We start from the raw sequence: 24,846 nt of genomic DNA, 5'->3' as shown, positions 1-24,846 counted from the left end.
GGTTCTGAGGTGTTACCGCCTAGGTCTACAGTTTGTGACCTGTCTGACAGAAAAGATTGTAATAATTTCCAAGCGGAACCCTTTACATCTATTTCAGATAACCTGTTCATCAGTACCTTGTGATGAACCGTGTCAAAAGCCGCGCATAGTTCCAGTAGGATTAGTACTGCATTTCCTCCCTTATCCACGGCCTCTCTGATTTCCTCCGTGGATTTCAACAAAGCCAGCTCAGTGCTGTGAAAAGCTCTGAACCCATATTGCGATGGGTCCAGCGAGTTATTAAGAGAGAGAAAAGCACTGAGTTAGCTGTTTATTTCCTTTTCCAAAAGTTTGGCTGGGAGTGGGAGCCTGGAGATCGGTCTGTAATTGTTGGGATCCTTAGGGTCCAGAGTCTGTTTTTTCAGTAATGGAAGGACGGATGCATTGTTCCATATTGTGGGGAATATTCCGGATGACAGAACCGCGTTAAGCAAAGGTGTGAGTGCAGTTCCAAATACTTAAGGGAATTGTTTAATAATCCAAACTGGGCAGGGATCACTAGGAGCTCCTGATTTGATTGAAATCAACACTTTGAGTGTGTCTGACTTCTCCAAAGATGTAAAGTGGTCAAGTGGCACCAAAGCGGAGCCAGTTCCGTACACTTCCCTTATATTGGAGTTGGTCTGGGTCTTATTGATCAGGCTATTGAGAGATGAAAATATGGTTTCTACTTTGTGTCTAAAGAATACCGCAATTTTATTGCAGAATTCTGGGTCACCCTGTCTCTTAGGAGTATTTGGAATCAACAATTTTGTTAAGACTCTAAAAAGTTCTTTAGAGTTAGATTTAGCCTGGCTTATTTGCAATGAAAAGTACTCTTTTTTTGTTTCTAAGAGTAACTCTTTGTAGTTTAAAACGCAGATTTTGTATCTTTCCTTATCGGCTTCTGCATAGCGTTTACGCCATATCCTTTCGAATTGCTTGCAGACCAATTTCTTGACTCTGAGCTCTTCTGAGTACCAAGGAGCAGTGGGAGAAGCTCGTTTAGGTATCCATTTTTTTGGGGTACTAGCTGATCACAGGCATTGGTTAGCCATTTATTGTAAAGAGTCGTTGCCTCCTCCACATCATGGGAGCTGATACATTGAACTTATAAGAGAGTTTTCAAAACTCTTAACATCTAGTTTGCCCCATGCGCTAGTTACTATCTCATGAGTCTGTTTCTGGCCAGTAGAGTGAACCAAATAACTATTTAGTTCAAACTTAATAGCACAGTGATCAGACCATGAGATAGGGAGGACAGAAATACCGGCTAAATCTCTATTATTGGAATATATACCATCCAATGTATGAAATTTTTCATGTGTAGGAGTCTTCACCAGTTGTTTAAGGCCTCCTACGCCCATAACTTGCTCCAACCGAATAGTGTCAGGATCACTAGTGTTTTCAAGATGGAAGTTAAAGTCTCCCAATACCGAGAAGGACTCTGAACACAGCCCTTCTTCAAGCAGAGAACCCAAGGTATCTAGGAACCCACTTTTGGAACCTGGTGGGACGGTATATCAATATGCCTTTGAAGGTTTTGTGATTTGCTGAATACATATTAAAGACTAGCGCCTCACATGTCAAATTAGAGGCGAGGACAAAGTTGAGGGTAAGTGACTCATGACACATAATAGCAAGCCCTCCCCCTTTTTTAAGTGGCCGGTCAAGCGTGTAGCAATGAAACCCCGGAGGTATTGCCTTCACCAGATCAGGGCCAGAGGTACTATCGGTCCATGTCTCAGTAATAAATGCCAGTTTTATATTATTTTCCTCCAATAAAAGGGCACATTCCAGGCTTTGCTTGACTAGTGATCTAGCGTTAAACAAAATGCATTGCAAAGGACCCCCCTTAACATGATCCATCGTATTTTCCGATGTGCCATCCATCGTATTTTCCGATGTGCCCTCTCGGGTACTGATTGGCAGATTCATAATATGTGGGAGCGGTATCCGGCAACAGACACACAAAGACCCCTTTGTATTGTCATTAGATGTATCAATAGGCAGCAGGGGACAACAAACTATCGTTTTGCCAGGGTTCAATTTAAGCAGTTATTTGTTATTGTACCGCAGTATATTTGCTGAAAAATTACCTGGGGGACAGGCCCTGCTCCCGGCCAGAGCACGGACGGGCGCATACGGGCCTGCCTTAGGCGCGCCATCGGCACGCCAGCGACGCGCACGCGTCAGCGTGCGTGCTTTATAGGCTAGCGTGATGCCACTAGACCGCTAACCGGTCATGTGGTTACGTTCAATTTAAAAGTAGATCAGCAAAATTCAGCAATAAAAACGTTTAGGCTACGGATGGTCTCACCTGGCGAGCATTTCACACAGCTTCGCTCAGGGAACCAGCGCTGCGCGAGCGCGTCAGCGTGCATGCTTTATAGGCCGCCGTGATGCCACTAGACCGCTAACTGGTCATGTGGTTACGCTCCCCTTCAGTGCAATGTGCAAAGACAGCAAACAACGTTAAAAGCCCCCAAATAAACACAAATTCCCACAATTTAAAAGTAGATCAGCAAAATTCAGCAATAAAACCGTTAAGGCTACAGACGGTCTCACCTGGCGAGCATTTCACACAGCTTCGCTCAGGGAACCAGCGCTGCGCGGGCACGTATGCAAGCGTTTCACACTGCTTCGCTCAGGGAACCAGCGCTGCGCGGGCGTGTCAGCGTGCGTGCTCTATAGGCCAGCGTGATGCCACTAGACCGCGAACCGGTCATGTGGGTACGCTCCCCCTCAGTGCAATGTGCAAAGTCAGCAAACAACGTTAAAAGCCCCTAAATAAACACAAATTCCCACACCGCAAAACGATCTATTTTTCTTTTTCTTCCATGTAATTAATTTTTAAACAAGTATACCACTTACAGGTATTCGTGCTTTTTGCAGTTTCGTCCTTTGGAGCAATGTGTTTTCTTTTTGTTTTGGCATGAGAACACAATTTCGAAGAAACTCCGGATATGAGAACTTGCCATTGTTCTTGATGTCGTATTTCAGAATAAGTAGATCAAATTCTTCTTTGGTTAAGTCCATGCTAAATTTCTCACCTATGGCTGTGAGAAACACACATTTCAAATTAAGGTCCAACAGGAGACACTTTAATACAATAAATAACATTATGGAAAAGTAGTAAATGGTAGTAACATTAGATTATCACTGGTAATAATGAACATGTTATGCAAAGGGAAACAATTAATATTTATGCATACTGCAGAAGGGACTCTTTTTGAGTAAGGTCTAACCTATCTCAATGGACACATTTCAATGTATTGTTGCAAATTGCTTGGTCCATGTGTTAGTCCATAAGGATTATTTCCACAACACTTCCTATGAGACTCTGAGATCATTAGAGACCAAGTCATGCGGGAATCCTTCTTTAACAGTACAGTTTGGGTGAAATGACAGGACTGTGACAGTGCCAAGCCCAGGACATATTCACCAGATCACTTAGGCTGAGCATAGAGTTTGACTCTAGTGCAATTCGGGTGAAGATTTACAACATTCCACTCTAAACCCAGATGGCAGATTTGTGCTCCTCACGGCCGTCCCAGGTTTGAGCATAGAAGGATTGGCCTCCATTGGTCTGTCCAACTTTGGTCCTAAGGGGGTATCATCGTTTAGTCCGGAGGCAGGCTCGGACCAAGGATGTAATATTCACAAACATTACATACAATTACCTATGGCCTCAGCATTTGCAAACAGTTATTAGTACGAGGGAACTCACCACCAGAGTAGCCCTTCCCAGGTTCACCTGAGCCCTTGCATGTAGGGAGAAGTTAACCCCATCCCAAACTACTCTGTAAGGAAGGTAATTCTGACCCAGCCTGGTTTGCTCGTTCAATTAATTTGTAATGATACAATGGACACTAATTGACTGAGGCTCCTGTCCAAGTAATCAGCTTTGGGCATATATGCAATATTTTCTGAATATAGTATATTGATTGTGCATTCTACTGTGGGTGATTGGCTGACTGCAATTTTCCTCTTGGCTCTCACTAAGCCAATGGTCCTCTGCTTATCTGCCCTCCAGCTCTTGCTGATCATGCTTTATGTGGAAGCTTCCCAGCCAGCCTAAAGTACACCATCACTGAAAAAGCCTCAGAATGCTCCACTCCTCACCATGAGATAGAGTTGCGTTGGTGAAGATTTGACTTAGCTGCTATATCAATGTTTTCTAGCATCCACTGAGCCCTGTGAACTAGCAGAAGTGACAGACACAGCTGCTCGAGAGATCGACTTCTGAAAGTGAAGGTGAGATAGTAATAACATGCCTGCTAAGCACACGCCTCTCTGCACTAATATTTCCTATGTTTATCCTTTTATATTGTTGCTCCTTTGATCATGTCAGTGCACTTGTCCTGCACCTGATTGGCTAATAATGGGACAGCTGAGTTGCCTATGTACTTTACAGAGTGCAACGAGTCCCCCAGTTCACCACTGCAGACTGGGAGAGCAATCCCGCACTGCTAGCCTGACTTTGCCATTGGAAGCCACCATTTCCCCCGTACATATTGGTAAGACACCGCTCTGGCAGCCCAATTGAGTCCTAAGGGCAGGATGCAACATTTGACACAGGAAGGACATATCCCGTACATGTCCTGTAAGTAGAACCTGCAAAACCACTATTTTACTAGGGAAAGACTTGGTCACCCAATTGGCAAGTACAGTGTTACACGCTGACCAAAGTTGGCACTCCAAGGTATCAAACAACTTGTTACATTAAGCCCGACTTGTATCTCAAGTCGAAATTAATATAACTTGTTGCAGTGTGTGGCTTTAGCCAAGCTGCCACTTTGTTGCCTTTAAAACTCCTGTGCCTTCCCTTGCAAACATGGAGCTTGCTCCACGAGACAGCCTTCTGCCCACCTAGAGAGACGCGCTAATGACTCTCATGAAGGAGTGCTATGAGGAATTGCAGAACTCCCTCCTGCAGGAAGCCACTTGGGCATTAGCCCCAAAAGGCAGGCATCAAAGTTGAGGCCGCTTTTGAAGGTCAGATGTCTAACAGTAGGAGGATGGGCTGTCCTATTGCTGTGGTAGAGAGGCTGGCACGGGAAGCAGAGGATGGAAACCTGCTGCCCAACCGTTTTCCCCCGGGGCATGTAGCCCTGAGGTAGTCAAACCCCGGGGGTGAGCTAGGGAGGTCTGAACACATAGAGAGGGCTCACGCCATCTTGGGAGTGGGAAAAATGGTGCATCCTGGGATAGATAGATTTCTCTCTTAACAGGAAATGGTCGCCAGGTGGGAGAGAACCTGGTAGCCTATTGGCTACCAATTGCATCCTTCCCTGATGGCACTTTCTGAGCATAAAGAGCGCACTCCTGGCACATATACCTCAGATCTCGACTGACTTGGAAGAAGGACTAACGAAGAACCACCATGCTGCACAGAGGGACCAGCAAAGAGAGACTGCACTGATGAGGACGGCACCTGCTGCACCTGGTGGCCAGCGAAGAGAGGGACTGTGCCTACTGTGTCCTGCTCAAGGAGACACTGTCCCCAGAGCCGAGTCAAGCCAAGCCAAGAGACTCTAAGGGCTAGCAGAGTGGGCTCCTGCCTGCAGCACAGGGACACACCAACTGACAAAGCCTGCTGGAGCATGTTGGTATCCCAAAGTTTTCACTTTTTGCTACCACCACTACTGTGCAGCACTAAGGACCAACACCCGACGCACAGGGTTGCACCCTCGTTCTCTGAACCCAAAAATGCCATCTGAGAGTTGCTGGGACCCACAGAAGGGAAGTTACTGACCCAGGAAGGATTGGCCTGTGACTGCTACAATGGGTAACTGGTAGTACGGTGATCACTGGACTTCTACTAGACCACAGAGTACTTTGTGGGAAGTCGACCCTGCAAACAGGACCCTTTCACCATCTTCATGGATGGAAGAATCCCTGCAGGAAGACGCCCATGGACCGCATCACATCCATAGCATCCTTGGAGCATCTTCAGCATCCTTCATCCCTTGCATCGAGACCATTCCATAGGAAATAAATTGCAACTCGGATAAAGTGCCTGGAACTGCTGTAGGGCTGCTTCTTCTGTAAAGGAAACTCTTCTGGACAACCTGGCTGGTCCCCCTGACGATCTCCTTGCCAGAGTTGGGCGCTCCAATTACTTCTATCTGACCACATTGACATTAATCTAAGTTTTCTATGAATAAGTTTCTAAATGTCCAATTTGTTGACTTTGCCAAGGCTGGTTTTCGGTTGAGTGAAATTGCTTTGATTTATTATTGCTTATAAAATCAATATCTCTGGAACACTCTAGTGGATCTTTTTCGCTCTGGTGTCTAAATTCTTATAAAAAAATAAATAGTCTATTTTTACAAATTGATGTCAGATTTCTTGGGTGTCATGTTGATTTCTTCTTTTTCAATTGCTTTAATGCTGTTTAAATGCTTTACACTTGTTCCTCTATGTAAACCTTGCTGCTTAGTGCCATGGCTACCAAGTATTGAGCTGAGGGTTTTCCAGATGAAACTTACTGAGCCTAAACGGGTTGGGTAGTGTATCACGAAGTGACATTGCACAACCACGCCATATAATACACACCATTTCCTCACAGTCAATTAAGGATATTTGTTGATTTATGTGTGATGATGCAAACAAGATTGTACTGTAGTCGTTTAATTTGTTTTTGGATGCAGATAACTTAAGACAGTACGAAACTCTCAAATGAAAAAAGAAAAATCGAAGGTTGATAAACATCAGGGTCCATCATTTATTTGTATAGAAAATTTTCGGTGCCTTGCAGCGTATTCCGTAATAAGATCACATATGCCGTTTGTGCAATAGTTCTATTGAAACATTAAAGCATCTTGTCATATATTGTTCGATTGTGACACAATTTATACTTAAATAGTTTTACGATAATATAGCTGTTTTGAAATTAAATTATTTAACTTTTTCAAGTATAATGAATTTTGAAAGGAAACGCGATCTCAAAAATCTAATTAAATCTTGCAATGGTATTTTTGGAGTTTTAGAGACCGTTTACATTAAACTGTTAATATGTTTTTTTTTTAAACTAAATATGATGAGGATGATTGGCAGCCTGCTAGCCGGATCTAGTGGCGTTTGGGATCAGTTGTGAGCACTCTGTGCACACGAGCTGTCCCCCAAGGTTTGTGTTCATTTAAGTTTTTGTGAACATCAATTTCCGCATTGAAAGTGCTGTGAACATGCAACCAGGGCTGGCCAGTTTATTATTAAGATTGCGAGAGCTACACTGCAGCCTTTGGACCAACTTCTCAATCCAGGGATCTCAAAATAGGCAGGCCGCAGACCATGTTCAGCTCCCGGAAGACAATCAAGTAAAATGTGCAGTCAGCGAACTCAACTCCAATATACATCGACATGCTTTTAACCTTCTTTCTGATTGATTGCTGCAAAACAGTGGACTATTTTACGACACATAAAATGTGAATAAACCCAGTGAGCTCTGCCTTTAATCTAGATTTTGTGATGCTCTTTTCAACATTTAATGTACTCAAAGCAAAAATTTCCGAAGATAATTTGAATGGAGAAAAGTAGCTTTTGTGATCCCTCTATTTCAGTCGCTTTCCTTTGCCAACAGGCCCATACATTTCCAAAACGTTGGACCTCGTGTGATGGCTGCAGCCAACTCTGCCTCAGCTTCCTAGACCCGTTTGTACAAAGATAGAGAGAAAGGCTGGATGGATCCCAGTTTTCTGTGTCCTTTCTTTCTAATCAGAACATTGCACAACATGCACTATAATCTTACTTGGATAGTTATATATAAAGCAGCGTGCTATACACTAAGATTCGGAATGACGTCAGAAAGACAACGTGAAAAGTGTGACTGTTGTGGTTTTGAAGTCACTGGAACTTTGCATTGAAAATATATTGCATAAGGGGCATTAGGAATTCCATAAAACTGGAAAACATTTAATATTGAGATAGAAAAATACAAACCTAGGAAATCTGAAACTGTGATTTCTCCCAGACTTTCAGTATCCTTCTCTTTGCACATTCTCAATATGTCTTGCCATGTCCTCTGCAGATTCTTTCGAAGCTTTACTTCTATTGCTTCACAATTTAGCAGAGGAGTGGAACATGGAACTGTAGTTCTTGGTCTCTGCACAGTGTCCGAAGTCTAAAAGCACACATTGAAGAAGAGAAGTATCAACAATTATTTTCCTCTTACTGAATATGTCGTGACATGCAAGAACTGTGGAATAAATAGTAAAATTACTTCGACTATTTCTCACAAGGGTTAGCAGCGATTCATCGAGGAGACGCCATTAAGAAAGTCACCAAAAATGGTTGTGCATGTACTTGGGGAAGCGTTGGGATGGGTCAGTTCCATTTTTTGAACGCCAACAGTAACTTTTCAAGATGACCTACCACATGCTATTATGTCATGTACTCTATTATGTTTAAACCTATACACAATAACATTTGTCCTATCTGATGTGTAAACTGCTATGGCTTACTGAAATGTATCAGATGATGGCAAGTGTGTATAACTCAAAAATGCAATAAAGTTTGTGCTAAAACAAATGCGTGCTTGTACATAATTGTATTATTCTTTACTTATAGTTGTTCTATGAAGCAGTAAGTAAGCCAAAAAGTTAATGCACCTCGAGTTACACTTTACAATCATGCATAGAATACAACAGTTTATTAGAAAAAAGGGTGATAGACCTCTTTAAAGAGCTGGGTGGTTAAACCTGTATCGACTATAGGAAAAAGGTACCACAAAGGGCTATCAATTCAACATTTTCAGAAGACAGCTTGTACGTCACATCGTATATCAACAGGTGGGACAAATGATTTGCTTAACCCCTTCGCTGCGGCGGGAATTCCGCCGCAGCGCTGGGGGGTGCGGGGGGGCAGCGCGGTGGCGCTGTGCTCATGACGGAGCCACTCCGTCATGAGCCACGGTTGAGCTGTGCTCATGACGGAGTGGTTCCGTCATGACTCCGCCCAGTTGCATTGTCCCCCCGCACAGGCGCGGAAACAGCGCCGCGTGGGCGGAGCGGCCGCCAACGGTCGCGGCATGACAGAACCGCTCCGTCATGAGCACACGGCAACCGTGGCTCATGACGGAGCGGTTCCGTCATGAGCGGGGAAGGGGTTAAAATCACAATGACAATACAAAGAAGGTTTAGGGAAGGGTACTCTGTCACAACGGTGACGGAGCACCCTGTCCACCAAATTCTCGGTTCGCCTGCCCAATTATGCATCAGGGGGACTGCCAAGCAAACTTTCCTCCAATGCCCGAGTGAGTACAAACTGCCAAAGGTAAGCTATCTGACCGCCCGCTCTATTTAGAATTGGGGGTTGGATTGTTTTTTATTTTTTTTTACTGGCCGGAGAATTCTGGCAGCGAAGGACAGTAAAAAGTTTTTAAAACGACTCCCACACTGTGGGAGAAAACTCCCATATTGTGGGAGACATTCTTTTTACTTTTCCAGAAACAAACTCCTGCTCTGGGGATTGTTTTTGGTAAAGTAATCACTTTTATAAGTTTGGTGTTAGCGTCCATCACCAAAGTTTTAAATGGCTTTGAAAACATTAGTTTCACTCAGAATTGTACTCATGCAAAGTGCTGTGTATAAGTGCCTGTGATATAATGCCCTTGGAGTTTCTGTTACTTGAATGAAATAATTCAAAGAAAGATGTTCATTACTAAAAATCGCCAATCATTTCTATGAAGTCATTTTTGGGAAAAGTCAGAAAGTTATTTATTTTTATGAACTGAAATCCCCTGTAATTTATATAGAGAGGATCATGTGAGTAGGAAATGGGGTAACACATATCAAATTGACCCTTTGGGTGTTCATCTCCTGTTTCTTCAAGTAGCATTTCAACCCCACAATTATTGTCGACATGTTTCCCCTCCTATGGTAGTTTGCTGAGTCTCATTAATAAGCCTGGGCGGTGAACTACGCTCCGCTCGCGGAGTTTGCAAAGTTTCGGTAACTTCGCGATTCGTGTAGAGCCCGAAGTTGCAGATTGCTACGCAATCTACAGCGTAGCGTAGTTGCTTTGCTTTCTCGCGCGCGCGGTAACGTCTTACCATGATTCTGCGTTCGCCAACTCGATTTTCTTTCCGTTCGGGTGTGCCACGAGATTTGTAATATGGCCGCCCGATCCCGTGAGAGTGTGCGAACGTGAACACGTCATTCGGACGCGCGAGCTGACTTCCGGCGGCTGTCTTGGTAAGATCGCGATCCCGAACATGCAAAAACTACAATCTGCCTAAGAATATCTCTCGAGCATCATAAAACCTTCTTGAAAATGATCATTTTCTCAGAAAAACTCCTCAGATTGTGATTTGGCTGTAGTCTATTGTGCATGGAGTCCTTTTTATTTTTTTTTACTCTTTTTTTCACGAGGAAGGAAGTGCCCCTGAGTCTCCAACTTCCTGTTCCTGTCCAGCAGGCTCCTCCCAGTGCTTTGTCCATGTGCTGTTCACTTTCATTTGGATTTGGAGCTGGAAGGACCACTTTTTGTGTCTGTCTGCTGCATCATATCATTGGATTGGATTTATTTGAGGACTTTTTGATTTGAGATTTGATTTTACAAGTAAGTTGGAGAATTGGTGTACATGTTTGTTTCTTTGGGGCTTGTTTGTACCTACATTTTTCTGGGATTTTCATTGTTTTAAAAAATTATTGTTGTGGGTGGCCTGTACTTTCAATAGGGGCCTTGTTGTTTTTCTTTGCATATTCAGCCAGTAGGGTACCCATGGGTCCATGTTTCTGTGGTGTCTGTTGAATTTAAACATCATGTAGGGCATGAATGGCATAGGATTGAATTGCTAAATGTGGTTGTGGTGTATTTCACTGTTTGGGTGTGTGTGTTAAATACCTTTGTCGGATGTGTGTGTGTGCTTGATGTGTAACTTCTTTCCAATCCTTTCGTAGCCCTGTTGATTTTCATTTTTGTATTAAAGCTGTGTTGTTTAGCAGGCCTCCTTTGTCCGGTCATATATAGGCCTGCTTCAGTTCATTGTTTTCCATGGCCTGTTGTGACTGTGAGTGCCCATGTGGCTTGTGGCAATTTTGTGGGGGTAGTTTAGTAGGGTGCTTCTTTTCCCATATAGGCCTGCATGTCTTTTCTTTGTTCCCCTTGGCTTATGCTTGTTGTTGTTGTGTCCTGGACATGTGTCTGGCGGCCATTTTGTGAAGACAGGCAGTGTGCTTTTGGCATAGGCTTATATTGTCTGTCTTCAATTTCTTGTTGTTGTGGGCGGCAAGCGGCCATTTTGTGGAGCCATCCAGGCAGTGTGCTTGCTTTTGCCATTCTGTTCCAAGCTTGTGGCCTAGTCTGCAAGTAGGCCCAGAGGTAGTCATCATCAAATCATGGGTGCATAAAAACTGTTTGTGTTGTCTGTTGAATTTTAACACCATGGATGGCATTGGATTGAATTGCAAAATGTGGTTTTTGGGGTGGAATTGCAGTTTTTGGATGTGTTAAATAAATAGGGCTTTCAGCCAGTAGGTAACCCTAGGAATTCAGCTCGCGTACTTTTGGCAACTCTACACAGCGCGACAACGCGGACTTACAGTTTTTGTCATTTTCGCGCTCTCAATATGCGTGTTCGTGCACGCAATAACAACTTTTTGTACAGTTTGCGATGCCGAAAACGCAGAATTTGCAATCTGGCAAACAATATCTCGTGGTCAACATAAAACCTTCTCGAAAACGATGATTTTGTGCATTTTGCTAAGAAAACTCCTCAGGTTGTCATTTTGCTGTAGTTTGGAGCATGGAGTCACTTTTATTTTTAATTCTTTTTTTTAAATGAGTAAGTAAGTTCCACAGAGACTCCAACTTCCCGTTGTTTGTATTCACTTTTTTGTTATTATTGTGGTGGGTGGCCTGACCATGTGGGTGGCGGCCATTTTGTCAAGCCAGGCTTTGTGCTTTTGCCATAGGCCTGCATTTTCTGTCTTGTATTGCTGACCTTTTCTTGTTTTTGTGAGTGGCCTGGCCATGTGGTGGCGGCCATTTTGTGGGACCAGCCACTGTGCTTTTTCCATAGGCCTCCAAGCTTGTGGCCTAGTCTGCCAGTAGGCCCAGGGGTACTACTCGGTACTCATCAATCATCACGGGTGCATGGAAGTTAAACAACTGTTTTTGTGTTGTGTGTTGAATTTCAACATCATGGATGGCTTTGGATTGAATTGCAAAAGGTGGTTTTTGGGGTGGAATTGCAGTTTTTGGACGTGTGTTAAATAAATAGGGCTTTCAGCCAGTAGGTAACCCTAGGAATTCAGCTTGTGTATTTTTGGCAACTCTGCACAGCGCGACAATGCGGACTTACAGTTTTTGTCATTTTCGCGCTCTCAATATGCGTGTTCGCGCACGCGATAACGACTTTTTGTACAGTTCGCGATGCCGAACACACAGAATTTGCAATCTGAAAAACAATATCTCGCGAGCAACATAAAACCTTCTTGAAAACAATGATTTTGTGCATTTTGCTAAAAAAACCTCCTCAGGTTGTCATTTTGCTGTAGTTTGTCACTTTTTTTTTTTTTTTAAATTTTAAAAGAGGAAATAAGTTCCACAGAGACTCCAACTTCCTGTTCCAGTCCTTTGCATTCACTTTTTTGTTATTATTGTGGTAGGTGGCCTGACCATGTTGGGGGCGGCCATTTTGTGAAGGCAGGCATTGTGCTTTTGCCATAGGCCTCTGACCTTTTCTTGTTTTTGTGAGTGGCCTGGCCATGTGGTGGCGGCCATTTTGTGGGACCAGCCACTGTGCTTTTTCCATAGGCCTTCAAGCTTGTGGCCTAGTCTGCCAGTAGGCCCAGGGGTACTACTCATCAGTCATCACGGGTGCATGGAAGTTAAACAACTGTTTTTGTGTAGTGTGTTGAATTTCAACATCATGTATGGCATGGATGGCTTTGGATTAAATTGCAAAATGTGGGTTTTACTTTTTTTCTGGGGTATATTTCACTTTTTGGGTGTTGTAAATAAATGCCTTTTTATGTGTATGTGTTCGTTGTTATTGCTCCCTGATGCTGCATCCATCCCATGTGATGCACACATTTTTATTTAGGGCAAACAGGCTACACTATATTTATGTTTTTGTTCTTTGCTATTCTTATTCTTCCTGCATGTACACAGTACAGTAGTACACCAGGAGCCCTGGCCTTGTTGTCAAAGTCTCATAAATGGCTACACTGTTGTTGTTCACTGACTTAATACAATTTAATAATTGTGACCATACACTAAGAAGTTATATATTATATTAGTTTGATTGTACTATCTTTTGACTGATGTTCTTCTGGCTTCTTTGCTTTTAGGTGCACGAAAGACTGAGGAGGAGGTGTGTCATCATCGCCAGTTGTGGTGCCAGACCGACGTCCTGCTGCTGTACACGACGTGACGTGTGAGTGACCTGACCAGCCATCTCTGCAACTTGTGCAACTGAGTGCTGTTGACATCTGAAGATGCCCCCAAAGAAAACAGGTAGCAGGTCCTCCAGTACCAAGAATGTTGCCATTGAGAAGAAGGAACAGAAGAAGAAGGAAGTGTCACTTAAGTCTGGTGTGCCGCCCAAAACCTTTTTTGGGACACCAAAAATGACGCCTGCAGCAGCGGGGCCAAGCTGGGGGCAGCACCTCCGCATCAGTGGGCCCAACCCACAAACCCAGACACAAGCAGATGAGTGTGGAAGAGGTCGCCAGCGTAATGGTGGAAAGCAGTGATGCTGAGCCTGAACTGAACTTATCGCTATCTCAAAGTAGTACACAATCAACGCAGGTGGGAACACAGCAGATAAGTGGTCAACAACAACAGCCGCAACCACCGCCCGCAATAGTAGTTGTTGTTCCTCCCGAAGTAGGGGCAGTTCAGGAAATTGAGCCTCATGCAGAGGAAGAAGAGGAAGCCACTCCTTCAGAAGTTCCATTGTCTTCCAAATCCCCAGCAAGGAAAAGGAGGGTTAGTCCATCAAGTTCTTTGCCAAGCCCCCCTTCTGATGATCTAGATGCCACTTGGAAGCCACAAACTGAGTCTGAGAGGGAGACACCTCCCAAGATCAGGCATGGGAAAAGGAAGGTTCCAGAAAGCCTTACACTTATGGAGGTTGCTGTAGAAGAGCAGGATGCTGATGATGATGATGATGATGATGAGCCAGTCATCACGAACATCACTCCCGGCCCAGAGGAGATAGAGACCAACATTTTTACCCTATCCAAAATGGCTGCAAGGGATGTAGCACGCATACCTCCAACACAGGTAACACCAACACGACCTCCAGCTTCCATATTTACATTAGCAAAGGGCCGGCAGCGTCCTACATCCAGCACAAGCACCACCTCAGCAGAAGTAGGTAGTGGTTCTGCACAGAGTCAAATTCAATGCACACCCTCCAGTTCATCCGGCATTGGAAGTGGCACCTCCAGCAGGAGACACAAGTTAAGCTCCCCAGTGTGGGACTTCTTTACGGTTAGCAAAAAGGAGGAGAACATTGCTATATGCTCCATTTGTCATACCTCTGTTAGTCGTGGTAAGCTTGGTACAAACTATGGTACCGGAGGCCAACTGACCCATCTGAAAAAACACCACGCAATCCAGTGGGAGGATCACCTTCGTCGCATAAAAACTGGAACCATTGCTGTTGGTGGGGATAAACGAGTAGAAGGTCCGCTCATGGTGGAACAGGAAGAAGAAGAAGAGGGAGACATTCTCTGTGGTAGTGGTACACAAAGTAGCCTTCTCCCCAGCACTGCAGTGGTAACGCCCACATCCTCAGCAACATCTCAGTGGCGTAAGAGTCAGCCTGAGACACCAAGGAGTACTGCTTTTAAAAAAAGTGTGACGTTGAGCATAACAGAAAGGAATATCATGCAGCCTACCATTCTTAGCATGTTTTGTAGGCCGGAGGGGCAGTACGAACGCAACCACCCAATAGCACGTTTGTACAATGCGAAGCTGGCTAAAATGTTAGCACTGGACCTTCTCCCTATTTCTTTTGTTGAAGGGGTGGGTTTTCCGGAATTTGTGAAAACCATCTGCCCAAAATGCAAGGTTCCAAGCCGCTACTATTTCGCCAGAGTTGCTGTTCCAGCACTACATCACGATGTGCTGGAATTGCTTGGAAAAGCCTTAAAACAGAGTGCTGTTCAGAGTATCCACCTGACAACAAACATGTAGACCAGTTGCCAAGCCACTGATTACATGTGCATCACTGCACACTGTGTCTCTTTTTCAGGTGTTAAAGATTAGATATCTGCAGGTGTTGTTGACACTGCTGAGATTTTTAATGACACTCACAAACATGCAACTGTAGCCATGTTTGCTATGGAGAAAACTCATCCTGCAGCAAACATTTTGGATGAGTTTAACAGCAAGGTGTTTGAGTGGCTGCGCCCAAGAGGGCTTAACATTGGTTTTGTTACCACGGACAATGGCAGTAATGTAGTTAGGGCCATGAAAGATGGTGGCTATTTCAGGGTCCCGTGTTTGGCACACTGCATTAACATTGTTGTTCAAGACTTTCTGAAAAATGAAAGCAAAGTCAGCAACTTACTGACCACCTGCAGAAGAATATGCACACATTTCAACCATTCTTTTAAAGCCCGGAAGCAGCTGAGGGTCATTCAACGTGAGCATAAAATGCCAGTCAAAGCACTCATCCAGGAGGTGCCAACACGTTGGAACTCAACTTATTACATGCTTGAGCATCTGTTTGAGCAGTACATACCACTCAATGCTTATGTCATGAAAAGGTTAGGAGATCCTACTGTGAAAGGCATGATCGTTGAGATGGCCCAATGGGATCTTGTTAAATGCCTGACAGAGATGCTACTTCCTTTTGAGGTCTTCACACGTGAAGTCAGCAGGGAGGACTGTACTATAGGCCAAGCTATCCCATTGTTGTACATGCTAGAGCAAAAGCTGAAGGAGGTGTCTGAAACGTACGCAGGTGTGGATGACAAAGTAGACGCATATTATTTGGCGGACACCTTAGCCGTTCGCTTATCTGAAAATACAAGGATTCAAAATAACATTTTGTCACATCGACATTACATTACTGCCTCAATTTTGGATCCACGTTACAAACTATTGCTGAGCATTTTTCAGAAGTGGATGTTGCCAAGTACAAAACTTTGATAGCTGTGGAAGCTACTGACTTTGAAAACGAATGGCTCTTAATTAGAGGCCCGCCACCCCAGGCCAGAAAAAGTACTACAGGGCACCCAGAGTCAAGTTCTACTTCGGAGCCTGAGAGCAGTGCGTTTGCCTCCCAGCAGTCACCAATACTACCAGCAATAACATCAACAACAGCACCAACAGGATCATCAGCCACATTTAAAAAAAACGACAAGTGATTGGTTTCTACGGAAAGGGTTTTGTACGTCCATTGCTGATGCAAAGGCAAAAGAGGCCAATCAAATCAGAGCACCCCTGAACATTGAGCGGATGGTCCAGACCTATCTGGATGACACAACAGAGGTCTTCATGGAGCAAAGCCCATTGGTGTATTGGTATGGGAAAAGAAGCCAATGGCCAGTGCTCAGCAGGCTGGTGATAAAGTATGTGGCTTGCCCTGTTGCAAGTGCCTCTTATGAGCGTGTTTTCAGTGCTGCTGGTGCCATTGTTACTGTGAAAAGGACCAGTCTCTCGCCCAAAAGCGTGGAGAGGTTAACCATTATCAAAATGAATCAGCACTTTATACCACCGGAGTACAAAATACGTGAATCACAGCAGGAAGAGGAGAGCGACTTCGATGACATAAGTAGTGGGTTACATGACGTACTTCTGTCCGAACCACCAGAGTTTGAGGACGAGCTCCTCTTCCCCGACAGCTAGGATTTCAAATTGTTCTTCCTTTATTTGTGTGTATCTGTTTTTCTGGTTCAAATCTAATCACAACAAATCCATCAACACCGTCTCTTCTTTTTATTTCCCTATTGGAGTTGCACGTCTGTGCATAACTGTCCACTCCACTCCTCAGAGTCCTGCTCCATCTTTCTTACTCTCCCTAAATACATTTCAAGCATGCCAGACACTGGATGGAGATGGAGAATAGTACAATACATGTTGCCTCTAACAGTCCCTCCATAAGAAGTGAAACGTGACTACAGCTTTCTTCCGTTTTGTTTCTGAGCCAAAACTCATCACTGTCAGAAGGCTAGGCATCTGATCTGACAGCCAAAGAGAAGATTGGCGAAGCGGTATTTCCCGTGGGAGTAACGTCCCCAACCTTGCACTCGTGAAAGAATTTCAATAACGTTCTTCACAATATTGTTCAATATGTTCTTTTCTTTATTTGGTGATTTTCAACAATGATAATCTCATATTCAATGTTTCCATTGTTTTGAATTAATTTCGTACTATTGATGTCATAGTATCGATGTGAGCCCAATGCATTTCGGGCATTGCCCTTCTTCAGGGGACTTTTTCTGAAAGTACAAGGATAACAAAAAATATATCTAAACACTCTAGATTATTGTCAACATGTCAAACATTTTGTAGAAAAATACGGGGACAGAAAATGCGAGAACAGAAAAACTGTCTGTGATACCGGTTGCTAGATTGTATCAACTGTTATGTGAGTTTAGATTAACGATGAATGTTTATACATTGCCAATTATTTAATAAAAAGAATTCTGAGACATTTGATTATGTAAAAAAGGTGCGCGCTTAAAAATACTGTATGTTTTGAAAAGAGCTGTGTTTAAAGAAATTGTGTTTAAAACACGCGTCATATGTACTAGCTATCTCTTGCCGGTGTGACTTACGAGACAAAATTCGACCATTAAAAAAATATACTCTTGTATTATTTTTCTGGCGTGTTAGATGGTGCTCGCGTTTAAAGTGGTGATCAAACGGTGTTCTCGAACGAGACATTATTCAGTGATTTAAGAGTGCTCTCGTGCTCAGAGAAAGGTATGAGTACCTGGCTAATGGCCATCTTCCTGATATTTCGGTAACATTCGCGTTTCACCGGAATGGTATTCACAATCGTGCTGGAATTTGTTTTTCCTATGAGCAAACCGTGATGTAAATTAATTTGGGTTTGCGATAGCGGGTCGTGAACTAAGCTTTAATACGTGACTAGCTATTGGAAGCTGAAAGTCGCTTACCTTGAACTTTGCTCGCGTTGTGCGGGAAATACCGCTTCGCCAATTAATATACACCCTTGAGTTCAGAAGGGTTACCAACCCTGCACCAATCACCCAGTTGAATCACGACCAAAATCAGCCACACGATATACTCCGGGAGTGCTTTATTCCACATTCCAATTGGACATTTGCAGCCAAAGAGAAGAGCAAGACAGGTAATGATTATTATGAATGATGGCATGCATTGCATTGGATGCTTGCTGACTACGAGTGAATGTGCATGAAGTCGAACTATACTAGTTTATCTACAAAGTAAAAGTGACTCAAGTGACAGTCAATGTTTCCTTGTTGTTCAATAACCACATTGTACTCCTACTACTGCAGGTGCAGGCCAATATCCGTTGCAATTTTGTAATATGGAATATATTATAAACTTAATCAGAGTCACTACAGACTGAGTTGGTGTTGGAGAATACGTACCACACGGTCATGATGATGACCATACTATCTTTGCACACAGTCAGTCAGTTGGATCGGAGATAATTGATGGAATAACTGCGTTTCATGGACTGGCATAAAAGGTAAACACAACAATTCAACAAGAACCACAGCAGACCTAGGCTACATGTCCGTGTAGTGGTGTGGACTGGAGTAGAGTGTATTGGTATGAGTGACAGTGGCGCATTGATTTAGTCACTTGATTTGGAAAATGCTAGGTTGCTGCATATGCCTTTTGTCTGGCTCTGTCAAAATTTAAGGTAAATGGGGGTTGGGTGCCGGGCCGGGCCTGAACAGTGGTGGGCCTGTTCTGTGCTGGCTCCTGTCCTGTTGTTGTTGTATCTCAATGCTGTAGAGTAGACACGATGTATCCAAGCCGCCGCAGTCTGAAAGTGTTCTCTCAAGAGTCTTGTCTTCTCTTCTTGCACTCCACTGTAATTGAGTTTATTTTTATTAATTCAGTTATTTTTCAATACCCCTTTTGTTTTTCCATCTACACTTACAGGCAAGCCTTTACCCAGTGCTATAGTGGGAGAAACAACTCACACTTACCGTACCAATCCGCATCGGGCAGGCAGTGGTACCCAAGATTGATGTGCGGAGTGTCCATGGAAGGGAGGACCAAGATGAATGACGAGAATGTTGCAGCTCCACAATTGGACCAGGATAATACAGTAACTTTAGTATCATTCATCATTCATCTTTTAATTTATTTGATTCCTTTTTTCTCTTCAATCATTACGACTGTGTGTAGTGGTTTGTTTGGTAATTGATCCCTACTACTATTTTTTCATTTTCTTTGCTAGCTTTAAAAATAAAAGTAAGCCCGGTACAGCATGTAATTTGGTTCGCTCTGAGGGCAGACAGGCAAGGCAAATTTCATATTAATAATTTCTGTCCTGTACTGTCTAATTGTGTAGTAGTAGTTAGTAAGTACAACTCATTAACCATCAAGTTCTCTTCATCATCATGCATGCACTTCCTTTTTCTCCCTTTATAGATTTCTTGGATAATGGATCATGGTCGTCTTCCAAGATTGTGTTTTACTTTTGTTGTGTCCATGCATACTGTCTGTTTTTCTTTGTCAGACCTTTCCCCCAACCCCCCTTCCCATCCATTTATCAATCCCTAACCCTCTTCCCCTGGGCTGTGTGATTTATATTGAGGAGTGATGTGACTACATTAAATGTACACCAACAATTGATCACACGCTTGCTGGGGCAGATGTGGTGAAAGCAACACTAATTGAATTTCAAGGCAGTGCACGGATCTTCTTCTGCTTGTCCACCCATGCTGTACTTTACTTCGTTCTACTACTCCTCCCACAGTCTCTCTCAGGCAAGTGACTGTCTCTTTTTTTTTTCAAATGCTAGTGCCAGTGTCTACTACTACCACCACAACCATGACATCTTCTCCATTCACTTGGGAAACCAACCATGCAGCCATCACTGTGCCAAACTTCATCATCATCAACCACAGGTAAGATAAGTTTGGTGGGAGGTATAATGGACTAGGAGGAGAGACTGACAGTACTAGTAGGACCAATAAAATAACTCAGTGAGGGGTACCGAATCTACTTGTTTGTGTGTTACAAAATCAGCAGATCTTTTAAATCAAACACTGGCTGCGGGCCTGCAGCAGCAAGGAAACCAACCATGTGACATAAATTCGTAAAACAGTAACCCACCCACAAAACATTAACATCGGATGTTTAAGTAAATAATATATAATTTATTACCCTAACAAAAATAAACGATCCCACTCTGACCTGACCCACCCCCCTCCCTAACCCTAACCAATGTCCAAAAGTCCCAAATATCCAGAAAAAACCCCAACGCCCAAAAACCACCCACCAACAAAAGGAATTAAAAAAGAGGCAATTCAACAAGGTCCTAAATTCGGCGGGCTTTCTGGTGTTTGTCAACCAGGATCTTTACCCGCTCTTCTAGGTGCTCCTCCGAGCGTGCCATCCGGAGGAGCATCTGGCGGCAAAATGCCCTGCAGTTACATTAAGGGTGGGGGGCAGCAGTGCTTGATATTGAGGCATAGCGGCGGGCGGCTGCCTGACCACGGCGCCGTAAAACTAGAGGCGGGGCCTGACTGGGGCCCGGGGCATTGGAGGAGGCTGCAGCTGCAGCCGCCTCCTCCTCCTCCTCCGCCTGAGCCACCAGCCGCTGGTATTCCTCACAAATGGCCTCCAGTTTACGGCGCCGGGCCCTGGCTGCCAACTCCTTCCACGTAGGTTTTGGTTGGGAAGGAGGATCTATATCAAGAAAGAAAAGGAACATTGTTGTAACCAATACTCTTAGCAAAACAGTAACACAAAATTAATTCAACATATAGTGGCACAGTATCAATAGCAAGCACAGTACATAACATTTGTGGTAAGTATCTATCCTCCTACTTCCTCGGACTCTAACATTTGTGGGAGTTTCAGGCATTATACTAGCACTTTGTATTCCAGTACACACCAGTCGTCTTGTTCTTATCTCTAATTTAGCTAAATTACATAACCTTGTTGTAGCCGGCATGCCAGCTCAGTCAGCTAAGCTTGCACCCAAGAGAAACAGATACGAGTCACATGATGCAGACTAACGTTAGTTTTATTTACTACTACTGTCTGCAGATGGGGACGCTCATATTTTTGTATTACGGGTGGCACTGGCCATACTCTCTCTGTTACATGAGGGCAATTGCTCAATTTCACTTTCACCATGCCCTGGGTACTACAAAAAGGCAGATTATTTATTGGATCCAATGATCATTGCTTATATTATAGATGGTTACACGACATCAGGTCAGTAGCGGTCAATGGTGGGAGTAGTGCCGGGTGGTGATGTGGGGAGGGGCAGGGTGGGGGCAGTAAACTATGGCTCACGGACAATCACAGGTAAGTAAATAATACATATAAATAAATAAAACAAATGTTGTTGCATGCACTGCATCGCATTCGGCGGTGCAGTGCGCACAATGAAAATTGTTTTCTTTATTTTTATATTTACTTACCTGTATTTGGCCGTAATACATAGTTTACTTCCCCCTACCCTGCCCCTCCTCACATCACCGCCCGCCAGCACTCCCACCACCGACCGCTACTGCATAGGGTACTTTGTTTTCATTGATTGTGTAACCAACAGAAAGGTCACCATTTGCAGGCTGGCTGACACTATCGAAAATACATTAACATAGGTAGGGAGTGGTCCTCGCTGTCGGAGGAAGGCGCTTGATAATACATATATAAGATGTGCTTGCAAACTACTGTGAGTCAACTGTATTCTGAAAATACTACTTGTATTCCCCTCCGCTTTGCTACTCTGGCGCAGTTTCTTTTACATTGTCTTCAAAGTAAGACTCTCCAGTGACAGTCTCCACCTACGCTGTCTATTGATGATAGTACATCCACAGGCATACATCCATTAAAGTAAATGTCTATCACTCTTTTTTATATATCTCTTAACAAACCTTAGTTGGTTTCACCAACAACCACCCATGCATCCGCTCCTTCCTTGCTTGATTTGGCTTTGAGTTTAACCAAACACCGCTGATGATTCTTGCTATCTAGTATCCATCCATACTGTGTCGCCCACCCAGGCAGGCATCCTCTTTCACTTTCCACCCATCCTTCAACAACCCATGCATCTGATCTGATTCCTATCAGCCACCTATGCATGCTTCCAACATATCCTTCTCTGCCAGTCATATTACATCTTACCCGTCCTTCCTCCATCCACCCTTCTTTCCCTCCTTGTTCAACACATCCATCAAGGTGATCTGATCTGAGTTTTAGTCTTCTCCATAAAACCTTCACAGCTGAGTTGAAGTCAGATAGAAGAGGCCATTGGTTACTCAACTCACGCTGCTAATGCTAAGTAAAGGGTGTCTTCTTCAACTGTTGTATAATGTTCACTACAACTTAATAAGTCTCACAGTACAGTGAGTGAAGTGAACACACTTCCATCTAGTAGTAATGTCAAGAAGTAATGAATATAACTTACCACCGCCCGCCACTGCTGCTGGCTCCCCCCTGTAGCTCCTGCAGGTGCCGCCTGGTCACCCGCCCCCTCCGAAATGGCCGCATCGCCATCGCAGCTGACCCCGCCGGCACTGGTGGTTGGTAGTATGCCTAGAAAAAACATTACACATTTTTAGATGACTGTACACCTCCCCCTATTTCATTAGTTTTCACTAGGAAGATTGAAAAAAAAGTTAATACAACATACATCATCACTAGTCCAAATCGGGTACTAGAGTAGAGTCAGTAGACAGACACTCCCTAGGGTCATCTAGTCCTACTCTACTCTTTGGAAAGTTAGCCTAAGCCATGTAACCCTTTTAGATTCATCATGTCTACTACTCTTTTTGCGCATATTATACCTCGCAGCTTGTTGTGCAGTAGACGCCTTTGAGGCCAAATGACGGTTATGTACAAGTGAAGAGGTCGAAAAATAAGCTACTTTGTTATGGAGTTCGGTTAGTCCGTATTGCTGAGCCATCACATGTACATGTGACACTTATTGCCATGACTGCGAAATGCTTGCATTATTGCAGTATACTATCTAACGCGCACCATTTTTCATATAATAGGCGGAAGATTCCCTTCTACAAACCAGAGATTTGCAGAGCTTATGATGCATGATGTAACCAGTATTTCTACGATCTACGGTGAGGAGTCTTCCAGAATTCACACAGATCTTTTGTCTTGTCATGCACTTGTAAATGTTTACTGTTTTAATCTTATGCTTTTTGCTGTTGAAGCTGGCTGTAGTCATAATTTCATAGAACGACGTACAGAGCTTGTTACTTATTTGAAAATAAACATTTTGAACTTACACATAGACTCTGTGGTATTTGGTGTGGTGGGGTTGACTTACACAAGTGAGTGAGCAAAAGGGTGTTATTATGTTCTGGGTTGTCTCATCATCATTGTGTATCTTCGTGTGGGGGGTCGGGACCTAATGAGACACTATAGCTAGTCAGTCAGGGGATTGTGGGTTCTTCTGACTGAGCTGTAAGTAAGGTCCAACCTCCCATCACCAACATCCTATTTTCTTGTGCATAGTTCTGTATGTGGCTCTGCAGAATCCCTACAACAGTAGTAGTATGTACTATCCTATCCAAAATACTAGTAAAATATCTGGTTGGGCATTTTGTTGGTGGGAATAGTCAAAGCCTCAAGATTAAGAAGACTAGAAGAGGACAATCCAAAGGACAGGACACAGTGGATAGAGCTATTGGTCAATCTGAGTTTTATTCCAAAGAAAACCTTCAATAAAGAGTGGCCAAATGTGCAAGCTTAGCTACAGACAGACTAATAGTAGTAGTAGTACAGAGAGTCATAGCTGAGGCAGTTAGAAGGAACTTAGAGGCAGGGATAACCAGAATTTGGAAACAGATAGTCAAGGTCAAAGAAGCTTTTGTAAAAAATAGAATTAGAAAGTGGAACCATAATTAATAGTTCGGAAAAAAAAGATGCAGAAAAAAAGTTCAGGGCCAGCCAGAGGAGCCTCGGGTAGAGGAGCGGTCCTCTCCTGGTTGCTGTTGTCCCACCAACTCGGACCCTGTCTTCTTGCCCCTGGGTGGTGCTGATGTTCATGTAAGATATAATAAAGAAAGAGACAAACATTAAGGAGTGCTGTGAAACAAATAAATCATTTAAAAAAAAGTCAAAAAACATTTTGGGAAACAACAATTGCAATAAAATTGACCTATCTAAGCAGATGGATCGACTACTGGGCTGCTTGCTGGATTCACGGATCGTCTACTTATTTATGAACACTCCAGTGTTCCATAATCATTCTGATTCCAAATACTAATGAAGCCTAAGTACCACCTGACCTAGACCACCTATTCCAGACGGGCCAATTGTTCACTAAGTCTGCATTTCCATTTTTTTTAGCCATCCAAAAATGCATAGATGAGATGGAGGACACATGCATACATTTGTGCATACACCAAATTGTGGGTTGGTTGCATCTGATCTTGTTCTGCTACTGACTGACCCTGCTAAGCCTACCACTCACTAAACAAACTACAAAAGGTTCTACGGAGGACTGGGGTAAGCAGCACTCAGTGACAGAGGAGACGTCACGCAGACCGTAAAAAAATTATGAACTAATACTAACTAAACCTAGTATCCATCCACCACTATTTCACAGGAGGACAATGGAAGGACTAGGGTTTTCTAGCAATAGCATTACCTAACTTCAGTTACCTAACTTCAGTTCTCTAAAATAAACTCTTACATTAATCAGCCCAAGCTAGC

The 24,846-nt window shown here is 43.6% G+C and overlaps 1 protein-coding gene across 1 annotated transcript in view; it reads right to left on the bottom strand.

Annotated features, from left to right (window-relative positions):
* EFCAB6 (EF-hand calcium binding domain 6) overlaps window positions 1-24,846 on the bottom strand; it is an 879,195-nt gene that overhangs the window by 125,371 nt on the left and 728,978 nt on the right. Inside the window, exons 27-28 of the mRNA XM_085652469.1 lie at window positions 7,963-8,143; window positions 2,893-3,077 (exon numbers count right to left, since the gene is read on the bottom strand). Of these exons, the coding sequence (XP_085508595.1) occupies window positions 2,893-3,077; window positions 7,963-8,143 (366 nt within the window). The remainder of the gene's footprint in view (window positions 1-2,892; window positions 3,078-7,962; window positions 8,144-24,846) is intronic.

The sequence above is a fragment of the Triturus cristatus genome, chromosome 4_1, assembly GCF_964204655.1.
Source record: "Triturus cristatus chromosome 4_1, aTriCri1.1, whole genome shotgun sequence".
Taxonomy (NCBI): Eukaryota; Metazoa; Chordata; class Amphibia; order Caudata; family Salamandridae; genus Triturus; species Triturus cristatus.
Note: the sequence above shows the minus strand (reverse complement) of the source record. Positions and strands in the feature narration are given on the sequence as shown.